The sequence below is a fragment of the Ovis aries genome, chromosome 18 (assembly GCF_016772045.2).
Source record: "Ovis aries strain OAR_USU_Benz2616 breed Rambouillet chromosome 18, ARS-UI_Ramb_v3.0, whole genome shotgun sequence".
NCBI classification, from domain to species: domain Eukaryota; kingdom Metazoa; phylum Chordata; class Mammalia; order Artiodactyla; family Bovidae; genus Ovis; species Ovis aries.
Window position 1 is genome coordinate 7196341 of NC_056071.1, and position 18568 is coordinate 7214908.

The 18568-nt window shown below is 50.5% G+C and overlaps 1 protein-coding gene across 1 annotated transcript in view; it reads left to right on the top strand.

Moving 5' to 3' along the window:
- Positions 1 to 2864: 2864 nt before the first annotated feature.
- The window catches only part of IGF1R (insulin like growth factor 1 receptor), a 304031-nt gene continuing 288327 nt past the window's right edge, over positions 2865 to 18568 (top strand). The window contains exon 1 of the mRNA XM_027957015.2: positions 2865 to 3807. Coding sequence (XP_027812816.1) covers positions 3714 to 3807 — 94 coding nt within the window. The 5' untranslated portion in view covers positions 2865 to 3713. The remainder of the gene's footprint in view (positions 3808 to 18568) is intronic.

Genomic DNA, 18568 nt, shown 5'->3' on the forward strand with positions numbered 1-18568 from the left:
AAGGGAAATTTATAGGATACCTGAGGAAAACTGCATAAAACAAAACGTGCCACACATTGGCAGTGTAGGTGTAAAGACTCCAATTAATGTTTTACTATGTGGTTTTATTTCCAAGGTTGAAAAAATAAGTTTGACTTTGGTATGTAGAATGTAATAATTGAAGAAAATACAAATCACCTTTTATGTGTAATCAAGGTAGAGCTGAAAGGCAATCTAAATTTTCATTCTCTTTGTCTAAATATTAAGGCATATAATTAAAAATCTAACTTAACTATCTAAAATAATTTAATCTTATTGACATCTTAGTACTTTAGGATAAAACAGCATTTTAAAAAATCACAGAGGAAAAGTCATTTTCTTAAAAAAAAATCCTACAATTTAAGTAACTGTATGCATTCCTCTTTATTCCATATACCTCTTATGTTCTCAGGGACAAATGAATGAATTTACTAATACTAAAACTATATTGTGTAGTATTTAAAGATTTTATATTAGCATCACTCCTTTAAAAACTCAACTCTAAACTTTTGTCTCAATTTAGATGTATTGTAAAATCCTGAATACTAAATATAATGAAGACAAGATATTGATATTCCTTTACATTTAATTGCAAAATGGATCTGTAGGCATCAAGACCAACTTCATGTACGGTATTGTCTGGAGAAATATTTTAAAATAAAATTTAAAAATATAAGTAGATCAAATTTTAATTATTCATATGGCAGTGCCTACTTTTAAAATGATACGTGCTAAGTTTCAATTTCTTTTTAAAGATTCTAATTTCCTTCTTTCTTTGTTAATGTCCAGGAATATCTAAAACTGGAACATTTTAAAATTAAGCTGAATTTCAGTTAAACAAAACAATCCCATATGAATGACTTAAGTAAGAAAAGATTTATTTCCTTCTATCCAACTGACTCACTGAATTGAGCTAAAAATTTCCAAGAGGCAAATGATGTAGGGAATAAATATAGGGGGGAAAGGGCTAGGTTTCCATTATAATAGCTTTTGATTTGTTTTCAGCTCTGAATTTAAAAAATTATTTACGAACGATGGGATGCATAATGTAACGTGGAAATCTTTTACAATTAGAGTAAAAAAGGAAACCTACTTTCCTTTAGAACAGATCCGATCTTACCAGACAGCTTGAGTATTTATGAGACAAACACTTCTACATCTCGACATCCACAACTCTTGTTAGCCATCTCCTTTTTATTTACTGTTGACATCAATTAGCCTGAGTCACGAAGCCGGACCACATTAAAGGCGACACGTGGTCCAATCACTATGTTTAAAAGTCCACGTATTTCAAACTCCTCTCTCTAGACCTCGCTGGGCTGTTTCCCGCTTTTAGGACCTGGTTCCCGCAGCATTTATTCATTAGATGGCAGTCCAGGGGCAGGCTCTCTTTGGGGAAACCCCTCCTCGGGCACCTTCAAGAAAACCACGGAGGAGACCGGGCGGGCGCTGGTTTCCAGTCCTGTACGCAGCGAAGGAGGGAAGAGAGACGCGCCCGGAAGGACGCGAGCAGGTGCGGGTGGGCTCCCGCAGTGGCGGCTCGGCGATCCGGGCGCGGCGCGTCGCGGCGAGAGCCCGGCCGGGAGACTTCGGCCCCAGGCCGCGAGCGCATCCTCCGGGGGCCCCCCCGGCACGCCCCCTTGGCCTCCGGGGGCCCCCGCAGCCCCGCACCGAGCACGCGCCCTGGCCGCCGCCCGCAGCCGCCCACGTGGTGGGGCCGGGAGAGAAGCGAGTCAGCGAGCCGCTCCCCGGACCCGCCGCGGGTCTCCGGTGCCGGGCCCGCGCAACCCAGCTCGGCCGGCCCCCGGCCCGGGCCCCCAGATTTCCTCTCCCGGAGGGAGGGGACACTCGGCGGGCCGGCCCTCCCCGCGCCCGCCGCGCCCCCTGGCGGCTGCGGCGGGGACGCGCCCAGGGCGCGCGGGGCGGCCCGTCTGGGCCCCCCTACGCCCGCTCCGGGCCCCCGCGGGCAGTCTCCCCGGGCTCCGGGGCCCGAGCCGCGCCCTTCTCCCTGGCTGCCCGCGAGTCCCGGGACTGTGGGCTCCCCTGGGGCGACGCCGCGGCCGTCCCGGCCTTGCGCCAAAGTGCCCGCTTAGTAGCCTGGTTTGGGGTGTGTGGGGGGGGCGTCTCCTTTCTCCCAGGTATGCCCCTCCCGCCATATTCGAGCTTTCCAGCCGGCTGCGAAAAAATGCCGCATGCACGCACTTATTTATTTATTTTGCAACAGCTGCAAGACACAATGAAGCTTTTCAAGAACCGGGGCAACGCGCGCTCCAGCCGCGCTGTTGTTGTTTTCAATGAACCTCTCGGGCCTCGCGCTCCCCGCCCAGCCCGGCCCAGCCCCTCCCCCGCTCCCCAGCCCGCTCCTCTGCCGGGCAGGGCCCGGCGCCGGGGGCATTGTTTTTGGAGTCTTGCGGGAGGGGCGCGCGCGTGCAGGCTGGCCGGCGCAGTGCGGTGGGGGTGAGCGCAGGGGCGCGCGCGCGCGGGAGCCGGTGCGCGCGGGCGGGGCGCGGGGGCGGCGCCTTGCCGCCTAGCCGCCCGCGCCGGGGCTCCGCTCCGCACGTCCCTGCGTTCCTGGGCTCCAGCTCTTGGCGCGCGCCGGCCGGGGCCCGGCCCTCCGCGCGCCGGGGCTGCGGCTGTGGCCGCTCCAGTGCGCGCGCGCGCGTGTGAGTGTGTGTGCGCGGCCCCGAGCGCACGCGCGCGTCGGGCCCCAGTGTGTGGCAGCGGCGGCGGCAGCGGCGCGGCGGGGCTGAGGCTCTTGTTTACCAGCATTAACTCCGCTGAGCGGAAAAAAAAAAAAAGGGGGGGGAGGGAAAAAAAAAAAAAACCCGAGGAGGAGCGAGCGCACCAGGCGAACTCGAGCGGCGGGCGAGGGAGAGGGACGCCACCGGGGAGCCTGGCCCCGGCGCGCCCGTGCCTGGAGCTTGCAGACCCCCGGGCCCTCCACGCCCCTCCCGCGCGAGGGGAGCTCCGCGGCGCGCCGCGGCTCTGACCTTCAGCGAGCCGGAGCCCCCGCGCCGAGCCGGCGGCGGGCGGGGGCCGGCGCGGGGCGGGCGGCGGGAGCGCTGAGCGCGGCCGGCCCGCCGCTTTGTGTGTGTCCTGGATTTGGGAAGGAGCTCGCGGCGGCGGCGGCGGCGGCGAGCGGAGCCCGGCGGAGGAGGAGCAGCAGCAGGAGGAGGGGAGCGGCTCATTCATTTTTCCTCCGCATTTCTGCCCCCGGCCGGCCTCCCCCGCGACCCGGGCTCCGGGGCAGTCTTGCGAACTGCGTCGCGCCCTCCCGCCGCGGAGGCTCGGGCGTCGGGCCGCCTCCCCCTCTGTCTGGGGTCGGGTTGGTTTGGCTTCGCCAAGACGGATCCGGGCTTGGCCCCCTTCTCTTCGCAGTTTTTCCTCCCTCCTGCCTCTCTGGGTTTGAAAATGGAGGCCGACGACGCAGACAGCCCGCCCCGGCGCGCCCCGGGTTCCCGACTCGGCCGAGCGCTGGGCCGCGGCTGCCGGCGCTGAGGGCCGCCCGCCGCCACCGCCCGCCCCGTCCGCGCCTCCCCGCGGACCCCCGGCCGGCGCCGCCTCGGGGAGTGGTGTCGCCTTCGCCCTTGCTTTTGGAGGTGGGCGGGAGACCAAGACTCGGAGACTTTTTCTTTTCCTCCTCCACCCCCCCCTTTTTTTTTTGAGAAAGGGGAATTTCGTCCCAAATAAAAGGAATGAAGTCTAGCTCCGGAGGAGGGTCCCCGACCTCGCTGTGGGGACTCCTGTTTTTCGCCGCCGCGCTCTCGCTCTGGCCCACGAGTGGAGAAAGTGAGTATGTGCCCGCCGCCCGCGGCCACTGCGGGAACTTTTCCTCCGAGGGGCTGCGCCCTGTTCGCGAAACCCGAGTTGCCGCCGTCGCAGCTGTCGGGCTCCCGGGCCCCGGGGCCGCGGGGCGGGGCGCCGCGGGGCTCGGCCGCGAGGCCGACGGGGGAGCGCCCCGGGGCCCGGGTCGTTGGTTCGGAGGCCCGCGCGGCCCCGGGCTCGGCGCATCCCCGCGCGGGAAGGGCCTCGGGGGCTCTCCCTTCCGCCGTCCCGAGAGCCCTGCCCCGCGGCCCGGCTGTCTGGGCTGCGCTCCCTACTCGGTGGCCCGCGGCGGGGCCAGGCCCCGGGGCGCCAGCGGGGAAGTTCGCGCCCGGCCGCCCGCACCGCGCGCCCCTCCCGGCGCGGGGCCTCCCGACACGCGGCGCGCGGGCGGCGGTGACAGCTCGCGCGGCGCCCTGGCGGCTGGGGCAGGTTCGGTGCCCGGGGCGGGGGGGGGAGCGGGCAGCCCGCCGGTCCCGGGGCTGCAAGGTGCCCAGTGGGAGGTGCCCGGCGGGGAGGCCCCGCGGCCCCGGAATAGGTTTCCTTCCAGCGCGACCTCCTGTCGCTCGCCGCGCTTGGCCCCTGGGGCTCTTTGGGTTCCCTGTCGCTTTCGCCGGATCCGCGGCGGGTCGCCAGCCCTCCCGGCCTCCCGGGGCTTCTCAGTGCGGCTGGAGGGGCGGGGAGCGTTCCCACTTAGATCTCGCACCCCACGGTGCAGCCCCTGGAGCCCCTGGAAAAAGGCGAAGTCGGGAGCTCGTCGTCAGTCGGGCTGTTCCGGACAGCGCGTCCAGACCCCGAGTTCAGAGGGTTTGGGGGCCCCTTCTCCCCGTTTTATAGCGGCCCGTGGACGCTCTTTTCGTCCCGGCGGGGCTAGGGTTGGGAGGGCGGCCTCCGACTGTGCGGGAGTGGGTGTGTGGTCGGAGCCGACGTGCATTTTCACACACGTGCTCGCAGCCACACGGCCTCCCAGGGACACCGTGCCCCGGGGAGAGGTGGCCCGCGTCGCGGTTTCGGTCGCGCGGAGCCCCGCGGCGGTGGGCGTGCGGCCCAGGCCTGGGCTTCGTGTCCCGAGTTGTGTTGCGCGCCCCCCACCCCCCGCCCGCGCTTCCTCTGCAGAGAGTTAATAAGCAATATCGCTCCACGCGCTGCCGCTTGCAATCTGATAGCTTTTGTTTTGGTGGTGTCGGCTAGGGGTAGGGACGGGCAGGGAGGGAGGGAGAGAGAACTTAGGGCCCCGAGGTATGTGGAGCGGGGAGAGGAGGGGTTTCCATTTCTTCTCCAAACGGTAAAGGGAGGCTCTGCTGGTCCATTCGCGACGGCAGGGTATCTTGAGCACGACTATAAAGTTTAAATGCAGGCACAGAACTGGGGCTGGGAACGGCGAGGGCGTGTTGGTGAGTAATATTTGCCGAGTGTATGCAGGTGGTGCCAATTAACTTTGAAAAATCACGACTGCGCCTTGCGGAGTGAGGGGGAGAGTCAGGAGGCAGCGGGGGCTGCCTGGCCGCGTCTTAGGTGCAATTCGGAAAAAACTGTTCGTATAAACAAACCCTTCTTAAACGTTTTGTAAGAAATGCGTTCACGACGGAGTAGATTTTTACAGGATTAGCGTGTTTACTGCGTGGAGTAAGACTCGCCTTGAGTCCGGACCCTCCACAAATCTGAGCTCTCTTGCTCTTTGTTTCTGAAGTTTCCGCACGCTGGATTGGGCGAAAGGCTCTCGGCACCCTTCTAAGGCTCACAGATGGTGTTTGGGGGCACAGAGGGGGGCTTCTAGCCTTCGGAAGCTAAATATAGTTCAGGAGACACAGGAGAGTTAATCCATTTTATTACGGCATGTTGTTGAACTGTGTCGTGTCTATAGTTTTATTTAATGTTACTAAGTTCTGAAATTCACAACACCAGGGTTGGCCTTGCTACTCCCGATGCAGGACTCCGGGATTTTAAAATAGGATGTCTTGTTTGGAATTCTTGATGAAAAATATTCTTTGTGAAAGGTGTTTTGTTCTGTTTGTTTTTCTTGAGAAAACAGGCAGGAGAGGAAGGGGCGTTTTAACTACTTTTATAGTACAAGATGCCAAACTTTGCTCAAGGATCCTTGCAAATAGTTGGTTTCTGAAAACTTGATGGATGGCCAGAAGGTGCCCCATTCCTGATTATGGTTTGTTGAAGTTCTAACTCACAACCTGCCCCTCCCTATAGCTAGGAAGTTTTCAGGAGTAAATGGTATGCTCAGCATGCGTTCAGCTCTTAGTCCAAAAGGTGCTGGAACTCTTACTTCTGATAGAAATAAAACCATCGGCTCCTATCAAAGACAAGCATTGTTTTGACTGTCTAATATAATATAATAAAGATTGGGGTGCTGTTGATTAATAATGTGTTGCCCTGTTTAGGGATTAGTGTTTTCTCTCAGAGTGTGATAGCAGTAGGGGTGATTAAAAAAAAAACAAAACCCTTTAATTTGGAAAACCTATACGTTTTGAAGCAGACCAAGTTATAAAGATTTTTGTATCAATGTACTGTGAACAGTGCATCTAAAAAAGGGAGGTTTGGAAGTTAGGAGTGATAGCCAAATAATATGATACTTAAAAAAAAAATCAGTGTGCCCTTTAAAGGTATTGTGGCCGTCTCATTAAAAAGATTCAGTCATCTTTCTGCCCCAGGCACAGTAATACCCTATTGTCAGGGAAATGTAGGTATGTGAAAGATGGGTGTTTAAAGAAGTTGCTGTTTTATTACCAGGAGAAGAATCCCAGAATAAGAAGTTTGGAAAGAACCTAAATAGCAAATTATAGTTTAGCATCTCTAGAGGGAAATAGCAAGTAAAGGGTACTTTTGTGGAGGGGTGGGGTGTAGGTTTGAAGTTTAAAAGGTTATATGTTTAATTTGTCAGAAGGATTAGAAAAGTCCAACATTAAGAAATATGCTAAGGTTGACTGGAAGAACCTTAAAAACATCATGCTTAGTGAAAGAAGTCAGTCACAAAAGACCACATATTGTATGATTCCATTTATATGAAGTCCAGAATAAGCAAATCCATAGAGACGGAAAGTAGATTCGTGGTTGCATAGGGCTGGGGAAGGAGGGGGTACCGGCTTCTTTTAGGGGTGATGAACATACTCTAAAATTAGATTGTGGTAATGGTTGCACAACTTTCTGAAAATACTAAAAACCATTGAATTGTGTACTTTAAATTAGTGACTTTTATGGTATGTGAATTATATCCCAATAAAGCTGTTTTTCTTTCAAGAAACATGTTAAGGTTGAAAAGAATGTATTGTGTTACTTTGAACATAGAATCTGTTGATAGATTAAAATTATTAAGTAAATTTGTCCAGTAGGTTGGTGTCTCCTTTTTTTAAAAATTTATGGAGTTTTTTTAAGACTCATGAACTACAAACTGATCACTGAAGCTATAACAGCGGAGATTGAATGCCACAGGAGGAAAGGACAGACTGGAAAAAAGAACCTTGGTTAGGAATAGCTCACATGAAGGATTAAGGGGTTGGGTTAAAAGAAATGCAAGTGCTGGTAGTGAAAGTCAGATTTGTGACACTGAAATCCTTGACTGAATCTGAAACAACGTTCGTCTTCCCAAGACTAGAGTTAAGGAGCTGAGTCTGATGGTGTTTTGTATTCCAGTTTTCTTACATATTTTTTTCCAACAAAGAAATAATGTAATGTTTTAAGATGATAAAGAATTTCCACTGTCTCTTTCGATATCCCATATTAACCACCCTGGTAGTAAAAACTTAAGAACTGCTCATTGTAATACAGTAGGCTTTTTTTTGTTTGTTTGTTTCTCTCTTTTCTTTGTTACTTGTTTTATTTCTTAAATAGTTGCAGAGCCTGAGCAGGAAAGAGAATTTCTGTAGGATGCAGAAGTTTTTTTAGACACACAGTGATTATATTTTTTAAATTAAAATTTCTTATCAAAATATTTAAAACCATAGCAGAGGGGTTTTTATTTTCAAACTGGTCTGCCTTTATCCAGACTCACCTTGGCCTATTAATAGGAAAATAGCTAAAGAATAACTGTTTACATTTGTTTTTGGTTTTTGTGTAAGGCTCAGTTTACTAATAAAAATGATTCCTGTTCTTCTTCTTGTTGCAAGATCAGAGCAGTAATGGATATCAACTGTATCATTTTCACTTGCTGTCTTCCAGTTTTGCCAAGGAGAGCCCTCATGGGACAGCAGCTTCCTTTTAAATCTGGTTTCATTTGTTTTGTAAGAATGTGCTGTAAGAAGCAGCTGAATCCAGCTAGCACTTATTGAGTACCTGCTGTATGGAAGCTGGACACTGCCTTACATGATGCCTGCACAGAGAGAATTTCGCTTTTGTCCTTAGGACATTTTACATAATCCTGCGTGAAACAAAGTTTCTTGAAAATTCAGATCTTTTTCAGACTTGGCCCAGGGTATGGAGTTCTGAAACAACATTTTAAAGGCCGTTTAAAAACATTTCTATAGACTTAAGATAGGAAGCCTATCAATGTTATTGATTTTTCTGGAGGCATGCGAGGCATGGCTTGCCTTCTGAATGCCTGCCCTTGTATTGCATTGCTGCTGGCAGGCTGTGATATACCTGTCAGTCACCCATCTCGATCTGCTGCGCTACCTCCTTTATGACATTAGTTTGACAATTGTGATTAAAAATGGGCAGTGGCGTAGTTACCATTTGCCAAAACTTCAGTAGGAGTCACAGGTGTGCACGAGAATGTTGTATGGCACGTTTTAAGTTGTAAGGAAGGTGGGTGGGACTTAGTATAAAGCTTTTCTGGATTTATGCATTGCTTAGTTAGCTTTCTGGAAAACTTTCGGGAACTCTCATAATTGTAAGTCCTTGTTTAATTTCAAATGCTCTGCTGCTTTTAAAAGCATGAGATTGAGGAGGCAATTAAACCTTGAAATGTCTTTTAATTGTAAAATGTCCAAGCCATGTTTCTCTCTCGGTTGTGATTTTTCTTTTGCAATTTGTTTTCAAAACTCATTTAAAAAATCAACCCTAGTTCACGGAGGAGGGATTTGTGCCTGTGGGCCAACCTGTTTGAACTGCTGTTCTTAGCCAACTTATGACAGGTGCCATCTGAGCCCAAGGATGCACGCCGCTCAATTGTACTAAATATATAATGGTTGCACATGCTTGGGATATAGTTTCTTGATTTCTCTGTCTGCGATTTTCTGAAGGAAAATTCTAAACGCTTTAAAGGCAACAAGTTGAATTATGAGTGAAGCACTCTGACCTCTCCTTGAAAATGGTGTGTGGCATCTGATTATGTAGAGGAGCTTTTCCAGTTATTTGTAAACAAATGATTTGGCTTAAACTGAGAGGTGGCTGGGGTGAGGGTCGGGGTCGTGGGGGGTGGTCAAAAGTCCTAATGTTTTTGCACATTGAGACCTGTTGACATCTGGGGAGGATTTTCAGTATTTGGAAACATTAAAACTTTGAAATGTGTCACCCTTACCCCAACCCCCAAGGATCTGGAAAGAACTGGTTGTTCTTAGGAAAGGGCATATGGTTGGTATAAAATGGTTGGTAAACAGAAGATCTTTAAAAACAGATTAAGTTGTTATCTCAATAGATGTATACTCCCTGGGCATGATAAAGTTTGTTTCTTTTGTTAAATTGTTTAGGTTATATTTGACTCAAAATATTAACAGTGTCTTTGATTTTGAAACTTTGGAACTATGAAGACTAAATTATTTTTTTTTTACTTTTAAAGCATCAGTTCTACTCATGTTGTAAAGTCCCTGATATCAGTTTTGAAGATCCCCTACTTTTCCCAGTTATGCCAGCTTCACTTAGGGCTTATGAAGTTGATCAATTTCAAAATCTGAAGGAAATATTGATATTTCTTTACTGGAATTGAGATTTTTCTTTTTCTCTCTTTTCCTAAATAAATATATGTTGAGTGCTTATTGGACTTAGTTCTTTAAGTTTGCCCATCTTCCCTGGTGGCTCAGACTGTAAAAGCATCTGCCTACAATGCAGGAGACCTGGGTTTGATTCTGGGTCGGGAAGATCCCCCTGGAGAAGGAAATGGCAACCCACTCCAGTACTCTTGCCTGGAAAATCCCAGGGACAGAGGAGCTGGTGGGCTACAGTCCGTAGGATCACAAAGAGTTGGACATGACTGAGCGACTTCACTTCTTTAAGTTTAAAACTATGTTCTGATGTGATAAAGTATCCTATGTACATGTAAAAAGATACGAGTCAAACCATAGAAATTGGGCTCCCCCGGTGGCTTAGCAGGTAGAGAATCCACCTGCAGTGCAGGAGACACGGGAGATATGGGTTCAATCCCCGGGTCAGGAGAAGGAATGGCAACCCACTCCTGTATTCTTGCCTGGAAAATTCCGTGGACAGAGGAACCTGGCAGGCTACAGTCCACAGGGTCGCAGAGAGTCGGACACGACCGAGTGACTAAGCACATGTAGAAATGACTTTCTATGTTTGTTTAAAACACTAAAGAAACAAACTAGTAAGCAAGGCTTTCATTTTTCTTTCTTTTTTCTTCATGGACTAGAAGAGTTCAGATTTTACTGGAACACAGCAGAAAGGAGTTTCTCTTATGATGGGGGATGAATGCCTGCGTGCAGTAACTGTTACTGTGTGTTGTTGCTGCTCTTTATGACGGGGAGAGGCAGACAGGCTGGAGGGACTGCCCTATTCCCATGTTTGTCCTCTCCTTGGTTAGTGCAGGCGATGGCTCCTTGGTCCGTTGCTGGGGGTGTGTCCATGGAGCTGAGTGACCCGCCTCTGGTGGCTGATGGTCTTAAAGCCCACTCTTTCTTATTTGCAATAGATTGGTGACTAACCACAGAGGGAAGATGTGCGTGCGTATGATGGGCATCCCCAAATGCAGCTGAGATAGCTATGCCCGCTTTAAATTGTTCACATTATAATAGTCTGGAAGTCTTAATTTTTTATTTTATTTTAAGCATTTATATTTTTAAAGACTTTAGAAAGTATCCTATTCTTAATTTATTCCTAGTCCAGAAAGTTCTTGGGGTTTGAAACTTTATTTTTTACACCACTCCTCAGCCTCTTAGTCCCCTTATCAAGGCAAGCATCTACTTTAGTAATAGTTATATAACAAAAAAGACCACTTGTTCAAAATTGTGTGTATTTCCGTCCATTCATCCAAATTCTGACAGTTTCAAATACATTATTATTGTTGTTTTGTATACGTTTGTATGGCTGCTTTTTTTTTTTTTTTTTAAAGCTGGCACTAACTTTCTTTAAACTGGCTGTGGAATTGTTTGTCACTTTGGTGATTCAGGTATATGCATACTGCTTTCTAAATTACTCTTGACCACGGGAGAGCAAATATATGTTGACAGTCTTAAAGCGTAAATGTTTTATAGAGCAGAACTTTAAAACTTTCCTGAGATATTTTGGATGCCTACTTTGAGCTTATCCTGTCACACAAAATATAGTCAGTGGTTTGTCTTTATAAAAATCAATTATTAGAAATGCATGTTGACTAAGTAAATGAGACAGTGCCAATTTGAGTTAAGAAAATTTAGTTAATAACAGTTTAAGGGAGAGAAGTCTGATGATGATTAGGGAGAGATGAGTTTATAACAGTTTTTCCCAAATTGGAAGCATCCAACTGACCTATAATAACCTCCTGGAGAAGAGTAAGAAGCATAGAAAGAGAGCCCAGGGGGGAGGTCCATGATCTTGCCTGTATCAGCTGGCAACAGAGGGGAGGTCCGTGATCTTGCCTGTACCAGCTGGCAACAGGGGGGAGGTCCATGATCTTGCCTGTACCAGCTGGCAACAGGGGTGAGGTCCGTGGTCTCCTTGTCTGTATCAGCTAGCAATAGGGGGGAGGTCCATGATCTTGTCTGTATCAGCTAGCAATAGGGGGGAGGTCCATGATCTTGTCTGTACCAGCTAGCAACAGGGGGGAGGTCCGTGGTCTCCTTGCCTGTACCAGCTAGCAACAGTTTTCTTCGGTCGTCAGCTGTTACTTCTATTTAGGTTGTAAAGTCCTCAGCAGTTGTGCCGTTATTATCAGCGTTGTCCTGTGTTTATTCTCCCCTGCTAAGTTCTGGGGGTCTCTCAGTAGTGGGGTAAAATACCTACCAGTAGCTCAGACTCTGAGTTTGGAAGAGAAACACGGACTATCATGAAGACAAACGATCAGGAGACCAGAGGCAGAGGAGGATCTGCCGTTGGGCTTCCTTAGTTCTGTTGTCTGATTTCTGTGGATAATGAGTTCATGGAATATGTGAGATCACAACATGTTATAGTTTCATCCCAGGAAATTCTTTTGTTATCACTGTTGTACTTGGTTGAACTGTATATTTGGGATTTTCTGTCTAGCATTACCTCAGTAAGATTTTCAACAACAAGTGGTGTTGGGTCAGGATGGAATTCCTAGTTACATTTCTGTTCATCAGCCCCTTTCTGGGGAGACTCCTTTATTAAATGTTTCCTTTCTTCCTCCCTGAGTCACTTGAAATTGTTCTCATTCGCCCATTTCTGGCTCCACCCTGGTCCCGTCCAGACCTGCAGGGACTCTTGGAGGAGATGCTTGGTTGGCCTCTGGGCCGGGCATTCTGACTCCAATACCCTCCCTCTGCTTTGATGGGCTTGCCAGCCCCACATTATCAGCATCGCCTTTTGTGGTGCTGCCTTTGGTCCAGGACTCAAGCCCCAGGGCCCTGTCCTGGGCTGTAACCCGCTCCTACCGAGACTGTGCTGTAGGGATCCCATGTGAATTCCTAGGACTCTATCAGTGGGCTCTGGCTCTACAGTAAGTAAGCCCATTCCTAGCTCCGTGTTTTGCTCCTTCTGAATTCAAGGCCTGGAGTGCTTTTCCTCTTTACTGATATTGCCAGAAAAGGTTAGAAAAATTGGGATTGGAATCTCTTTTTCATTAAAACAAACAAACAGAACTCTAGGTTTCAGATCTGTGAAATAAGGACAAGACTGTAACTGTGTAAAGATGGGACGCTAAGTTAATTCCTGTTCCCCAAATACCTTCCTAGAGTTTGAGTTCATCTGAGATGCCATCTTTTAATTTCTAACACAGATTCCTTCTCCTTCATGAAGTTTTTCTTGGTTACCCTCGTTTCTGTAGACCTGAATTCCCGCCTGTTCCTTTTGAGGTCGTACCCTCTGCTGTGCCAGTTAGCAGTGATTGGTTTTTCTCTGGGACCCGAGCTGTTGTCATTTTACAAGGGCGTAGAGAGAAGTGCAGGCAGAGGGCTTGGGTTTGAATCTCCGCTCCTCAGTAGCTAAGGCCTTAAGCCAATTGTTTAATCTTCCTGTGCCTCAGTTTTCCTCATCTGTAAAGTTATAATTCTAATAGAACCTACTCCAGACGTTTATTCTTAAAAGCGAAAAGTGAGCTGATGCATACGTCAAATACTTAGGCTGGCATATCCTAAGCCCTCCAGCTTTGGTTTGCTACTGCTCTAATGGGCATGGCATCCTTGAACAGAGTTGTTGTTTGGATAGTGCCAGAAATACAGGATGCACTTGACGTCGGGCTCCGTTGTCGTTTGAATGTTATGCAGAGCCTGGCACATAGTAGGTGCTCAATTAATGTTCTGTCGTGAGGATTTATTTTGCTATGGTGCTTACTTAACAGGATTGCAGTTTGCTTGTTTAACAGTTTTGTGATTTTTTTTTTTACCTTTTTCATTAAACAGTGGCCGGTGCCTACAGTGCATCGTCCATTTCAGAGGTCTACCATGCTTTCTCTCTCTAATCATTTGTCCGTTTCGGCTGGTGCCCAAGAAGTGTCCAGGGTGCACTTTGTCCACCTCACCAATGCGTAGGCGCCATCTAGTGGCCAGCAAGGAAATTCGGCCTCTTTGGTGCCTAAGGATGAAGACGGGTCCCTCTGTCTGGCTTAGGTTCCTGGGAACCCAGTTGCAGGAAACTGGGGACTGCAGGCTTCTGTAGGACCTGTTGGGATATGGTTTTCAATTAAGGATGCTCTGCTGCATCAGTGAACTAGCTTGAGAGAATTTGGGTCTCCCTGAGTGGTGTGAGCAACTTTTGACAAAGTTGTATCTATCTGGCGCACCTTTTACAGGTTGGGATTTAAGATGTTTTTACAGGACTTTAATAAGTGACAACTTCTGAAATATTCCTTTCGAGGTTAGAGGTTTAAAACATCTATTGATTCCTCTTGAAAAACTTCCCATTGCTCTGCTTAAAATATGTGGTAAGACTTTAATTATCATTCTTAATATGTGTCCCCTTGGGCAGGTGCTCACCAGCCAGAAATCCCGACAGAGAATAGTAACAAACACTTTCATTGCTGCTGTTGGGTCTCATGTTGGTTGTATTTTGTTAGACATTTTTCTGTATTTGGTTGCTACTCTTTGGGTAGTTTCAGAATCTGCTTTCTCACTTCCTTAGTTGAGGCTACACTAAGTTAGTGGATAGGTGGTTCATTTAGAAAGTGTTAGGCTCATCTCTCTGTGATTGCTTTTGGCTAGTTTTAATTTGGAAGTCATTGGTTTGGCTCTCTGATAGAGGATTGCAACTTGCCATCCCCTGAGACATTTTGAACAACAGCTCTGGCTGTTTCTGAAACAGACTGGACCCACTCAGGTCTCTTTGCCTTGGCAGGTGGGAGCCCCTGTGCCAAGGGGCTCTTGGCAACTTTATTTCCTCCTCTGATACAACTGTACTACCAGCTCACGCCCTGGCAGACTCCTTTCAGAATTAGCTGCAGCTCTCCCTGTCCAGCGGCCTCGACCCTGCTGCCTGGATGGCCCCACAGATCTCTCTATACCCTTGTTAGTGCGTCGTCCCCAGCCTGTTGCTCTCTCCTGGTCAGGGAGGCGAGAGGCACCTTGGTTATCCTTGAATTCTGAGCTCATGCCTCAGTGCCTAGCACGTAGGAAGACCTCATGCCTCAGTGCCTAGCACGTAGGGAGACCTCAACGAACAAAGCCCTCTTAAAGGGACACACTCAGTCCCCCGTGCCCCCTCCACTTTGAAGCAACGTGAACAACACATTTATTTTCATCTTGTCGTGACCACTCTTGGCTGACAAAGGTCCATCTAGTCAAAGCTATTTTTTTCCCAGTAGTCTTGTATGGATGTGAGGGTTGGACCATAAGGAAACCTGAGCGCCGAAGAATTGATGCTTTTGAACTGTGGTGTTGGAGAAGACTCTTGAGAGTCCCTTGACTGCAAGGAGATCCAACCAGTCCATCCTAAAGGAAATCAACCATGAATGTTCATTGGAAGGACTGATGGTGAAGCTGAAGCTCCAGTAATTTGGCTACCTGATGCAAAGACCTGACTCGTTGGAAAAGACCCTGATGCCGGGAGAGATTGAAGGCAGGAGGAGAAGGGGACGACAGAGGGTGAGATGGTTGGATGGCATCATCGACTCAATGGACATGGGTTTGAGCAAGCTCCGGGAGAGTGAAGGACAGGGAAGCCTGGCGTGCTGCGTCCATGGATTTGCAAAGAGTTGGACACGACTGAGTGGGTTGCCATTTTCTTCTCCAGGGGGTCTTCCTGACCCTGGGATAGAACCCCATTCTCCTGCTTCTCCTATGTTGCAGGCGGATTCTTTACTGCCAAGCCACCGGGGAGGCCCTTCGAGGGTTGAACGCGTCTCTCTCAGCACCGGCTGTGTCCGGGATTGGCTGCAGGCCGCGTGGAGCCGGTGCCTGTTGGAAGCAGCCTGGGTCCCTCCATGTGGCGTGCTGGGCTCGGCCTGAAGCCGCGGGGCAGGCAGGGCGTCCGTGGGGCTCCCTCTGCCACTCCTGACCCTGACACTTTCCCCTCTGAATGACTTCGAATGTCCAGGCTGTTCCTCGCGGCGTTTCCCGCCTTCAGATCTAGAGACAGCACGTAGAGAGGCGGGGTTCTTCAGAAGGTCTGGCTGGACTGAGCGGGGCTGCTGTTTCTTGCACGGTTTCCTTGACGAGGCCAGTTAACTTTCGCCTTGACTCCTGGCGGGGACGATAGCTCACCTTAAAGACTCCTGTCACTGAAGTGCGCCCTCTCCTTCAGGGCCGTGGACAAGGCCTCTGGCAGCCTCATTGTGGGGCCACTGAGGTTGGAAGCCTGCACCCTGCATCCCCCAGAAGTTGATGGAATAATAGGTCTCCTGAATGTAATTAACACCTGAGAGATTACCCTTGAAAGCTTCGTACCCTAAGGACTCTAGTCTGGTGGGATATTTCTTACAGATAAATGGAAACATAACCATTTGAACCTGGCAGGTCAATTTCAGGCATAGCTTGTTTAAGAGTATCTTGGAAAGCACCATGCAGATGTTGAACAGGGTGGAGGTGAGCTCCATCCGTACAAGCCAGCACGGCGCCTGCCTTTCGTCTGCCCTCCTCACGGCGCTTTCTGCCTTTGAAGCCCACCCCCGTCCCCGCCCCGCCGAAGGCCCCCTGCCACAGGCAGCCCCTTCAGGCGCAGGCAGACACTGGAGCCTCAGTGTCCCCATCTGCGGTTCGCCGTGCCACGAGGGATAGTCTTGCATCCCAAGTGCCCAGCAGGACCGGCTCGTAGGAAGCGTCCAACAGGTGCCTGTTTTAATCTGTCTCTTCTGCAGGCCCTGGTGGCCCGGCAGCCTCTCCCTGGAGGACTGGCCCCATTTCCTGCACTTGCTGTGATGTTCTGAGCTCCTGAGACAGGTGGGGCAGCTGGGGTGGGGGGCGTCAAGCTGCTGCAGAGCTCAAGCGGCTGCGGGTACTCCAACTTCGATGCTCCTTGAAGGTTTGACTCTCGGGTAGCCTGGGACAGGCTCCAGGGGGTGGGCAGGGCCACTGGAGTCTGAGGCAGACGGGAGAGCCAGGGGAGGGCTCAGCCCTGTGAGCATCAGGGTGTTCCTAGGGGGCATGTGGGGGGACCGCTCGGGTCGGTGTGGTGACCCCGTGAAGGCACGGTGAGGGGGGCCCTGGGGGCCCGGTCACACCCCGACCCATCAGAAGGGTGCCGCGGGAGCAACACCCAGGGGCATCGGAGGTGCGGGGGAAGGAGAGGGCCAGGCTGAACCTGGGGGGGCGGCACAGCCTCCAGACACACTCCTCTTCTCTGGAAACAAAAGGGAAAGCTCTTGTGGTGCTCTTGCGTGTGCATCGCCGGGCACTGCTCTCCCGCTTTCCAGGGACCCAGCCCGGCTGCGACCCCAGGTCCCCTCCGAGCTGCGTGCTGGGCCCTGGCCATGGCCTGAGGTTGGAGGCTGGCCGCCCGGAGCAGGGTGGGCTCATTTGTTGGAAACAGGAGGCCAGTTAGGTGTCCAGCTCCAGGCTTTGCTGCTGGTGCTTTTTAACTTGAACGCATATTGATGATGTTTTGAACTCGACCGGCACGTCGTTATTCCCCTGAGAAGTGGTCACTGGTCCTTCATAGGGGTCGGGGTGAGGGGGGGTGGTTGGTGCTGGAAGATTCCTGCTGCCCTTCCTGCAACTGTTGCCACTGGACAAATAGCCTTAGAAACAAACATGCCAGTTCCGGAGGTCGCCTGGAGGCCTGGGGCTGCTTTCCTGCGCTCAGTGTGCTGACTTCCAAATTTTAAATCCTTTTCGCCTGTAGGAGCAAGCAGACCTAAGGGGCGCAGTGTCCGTGTGCTGCGGGCGGAAACCGCGCCTTCTGCTGGGCCCAGAACGCCCTTCTCCCCGCTTGTCTTTGATGCTCCAGGTTCTGTACGGCTCGGGCTCTACGTCGAATGAGACGTCTGCTGACGGGCTGTGCCTGGACACCTTGTTTTCCTTCTGTACCCCAGTTTTCTCATCTGCAAGATGGGCGTTGGTTAATGGCACCCATTTCAGAGGACAAGTCCAAGTATTTCCTGGGCAGATGAACATACATTCCTTGGAATGGCGTGCCTGTCATCTGCACTGCGAGTTAGTCGTATTATTGTTATTAAGGATGGAGGAAACAGACGTTAAAAGTTGTCTACTTCCTTAAAGAGTGATCAGTGCCCTCCTGGGGCATATGGGTTCTGATGTTCGGCTTTTAGCAGCATTCGCCTTCTGTGACCTTCACATCAAGACTCTAGCAGCTTCAGTTGACTTAGAGGAGTTTCGTGAGTGCTGGCTGAGCCTTTCGTCTTTGGGGATAGAAGGCACCTCTGTCTGTTGTGTTCCTCTCTCTCCCTGTCATCCCTGCTGCCTCCAGGGAAGGACGTGGAACATGCTCCTCCAGGAGAGGCAGTTATTCGAGCCCAAGATAGCCCAGGCGTTGGGGCTCACCGGACAGTGAGTCACTCCGCAGTGGCATGGAGCGTGTACAGCCCTGCTCTCTGCCTTCCTCGGGAGTGGCTCGGGGGCCAGGTGGCCTCTGAGGAGGAAGGTCTGCATGAGAAGTGAGGGGGGTGTCATAGCCCCGCCTGCCTTTAGGACACAGATCCAAAACGTGACTCTACTTATCCAAAAACACTAGTTCAAATATTCAAAATACTGGAAAAAGTGGGAACGTGTGTTGTGGGGTCCCGGCTGCCAGAGGCCTCAGCGAGGGTGGGAGCCAGCCCCAGAAAAGGTGAGAGTGAGCATGTTAGTCGCTCAGTCATGTCCAGCTCTTTGCCACCCCATGGACTGTAAGCCCGCCAGGCTCCTCTGTTCATGGAATTCTCCAGGCCAGAATACTGGAGTGGGTAGCCATTCCCTTCTCTAGGGGATCTTCCCAAGCCAAGGATTGAACCCAGGTCTCCAGCATTGCAGGCAGATTATTTGCCATCCGAGCCTTGGGGGAAGGTGGTGCCTGGTTAGTAAGTTCTTTG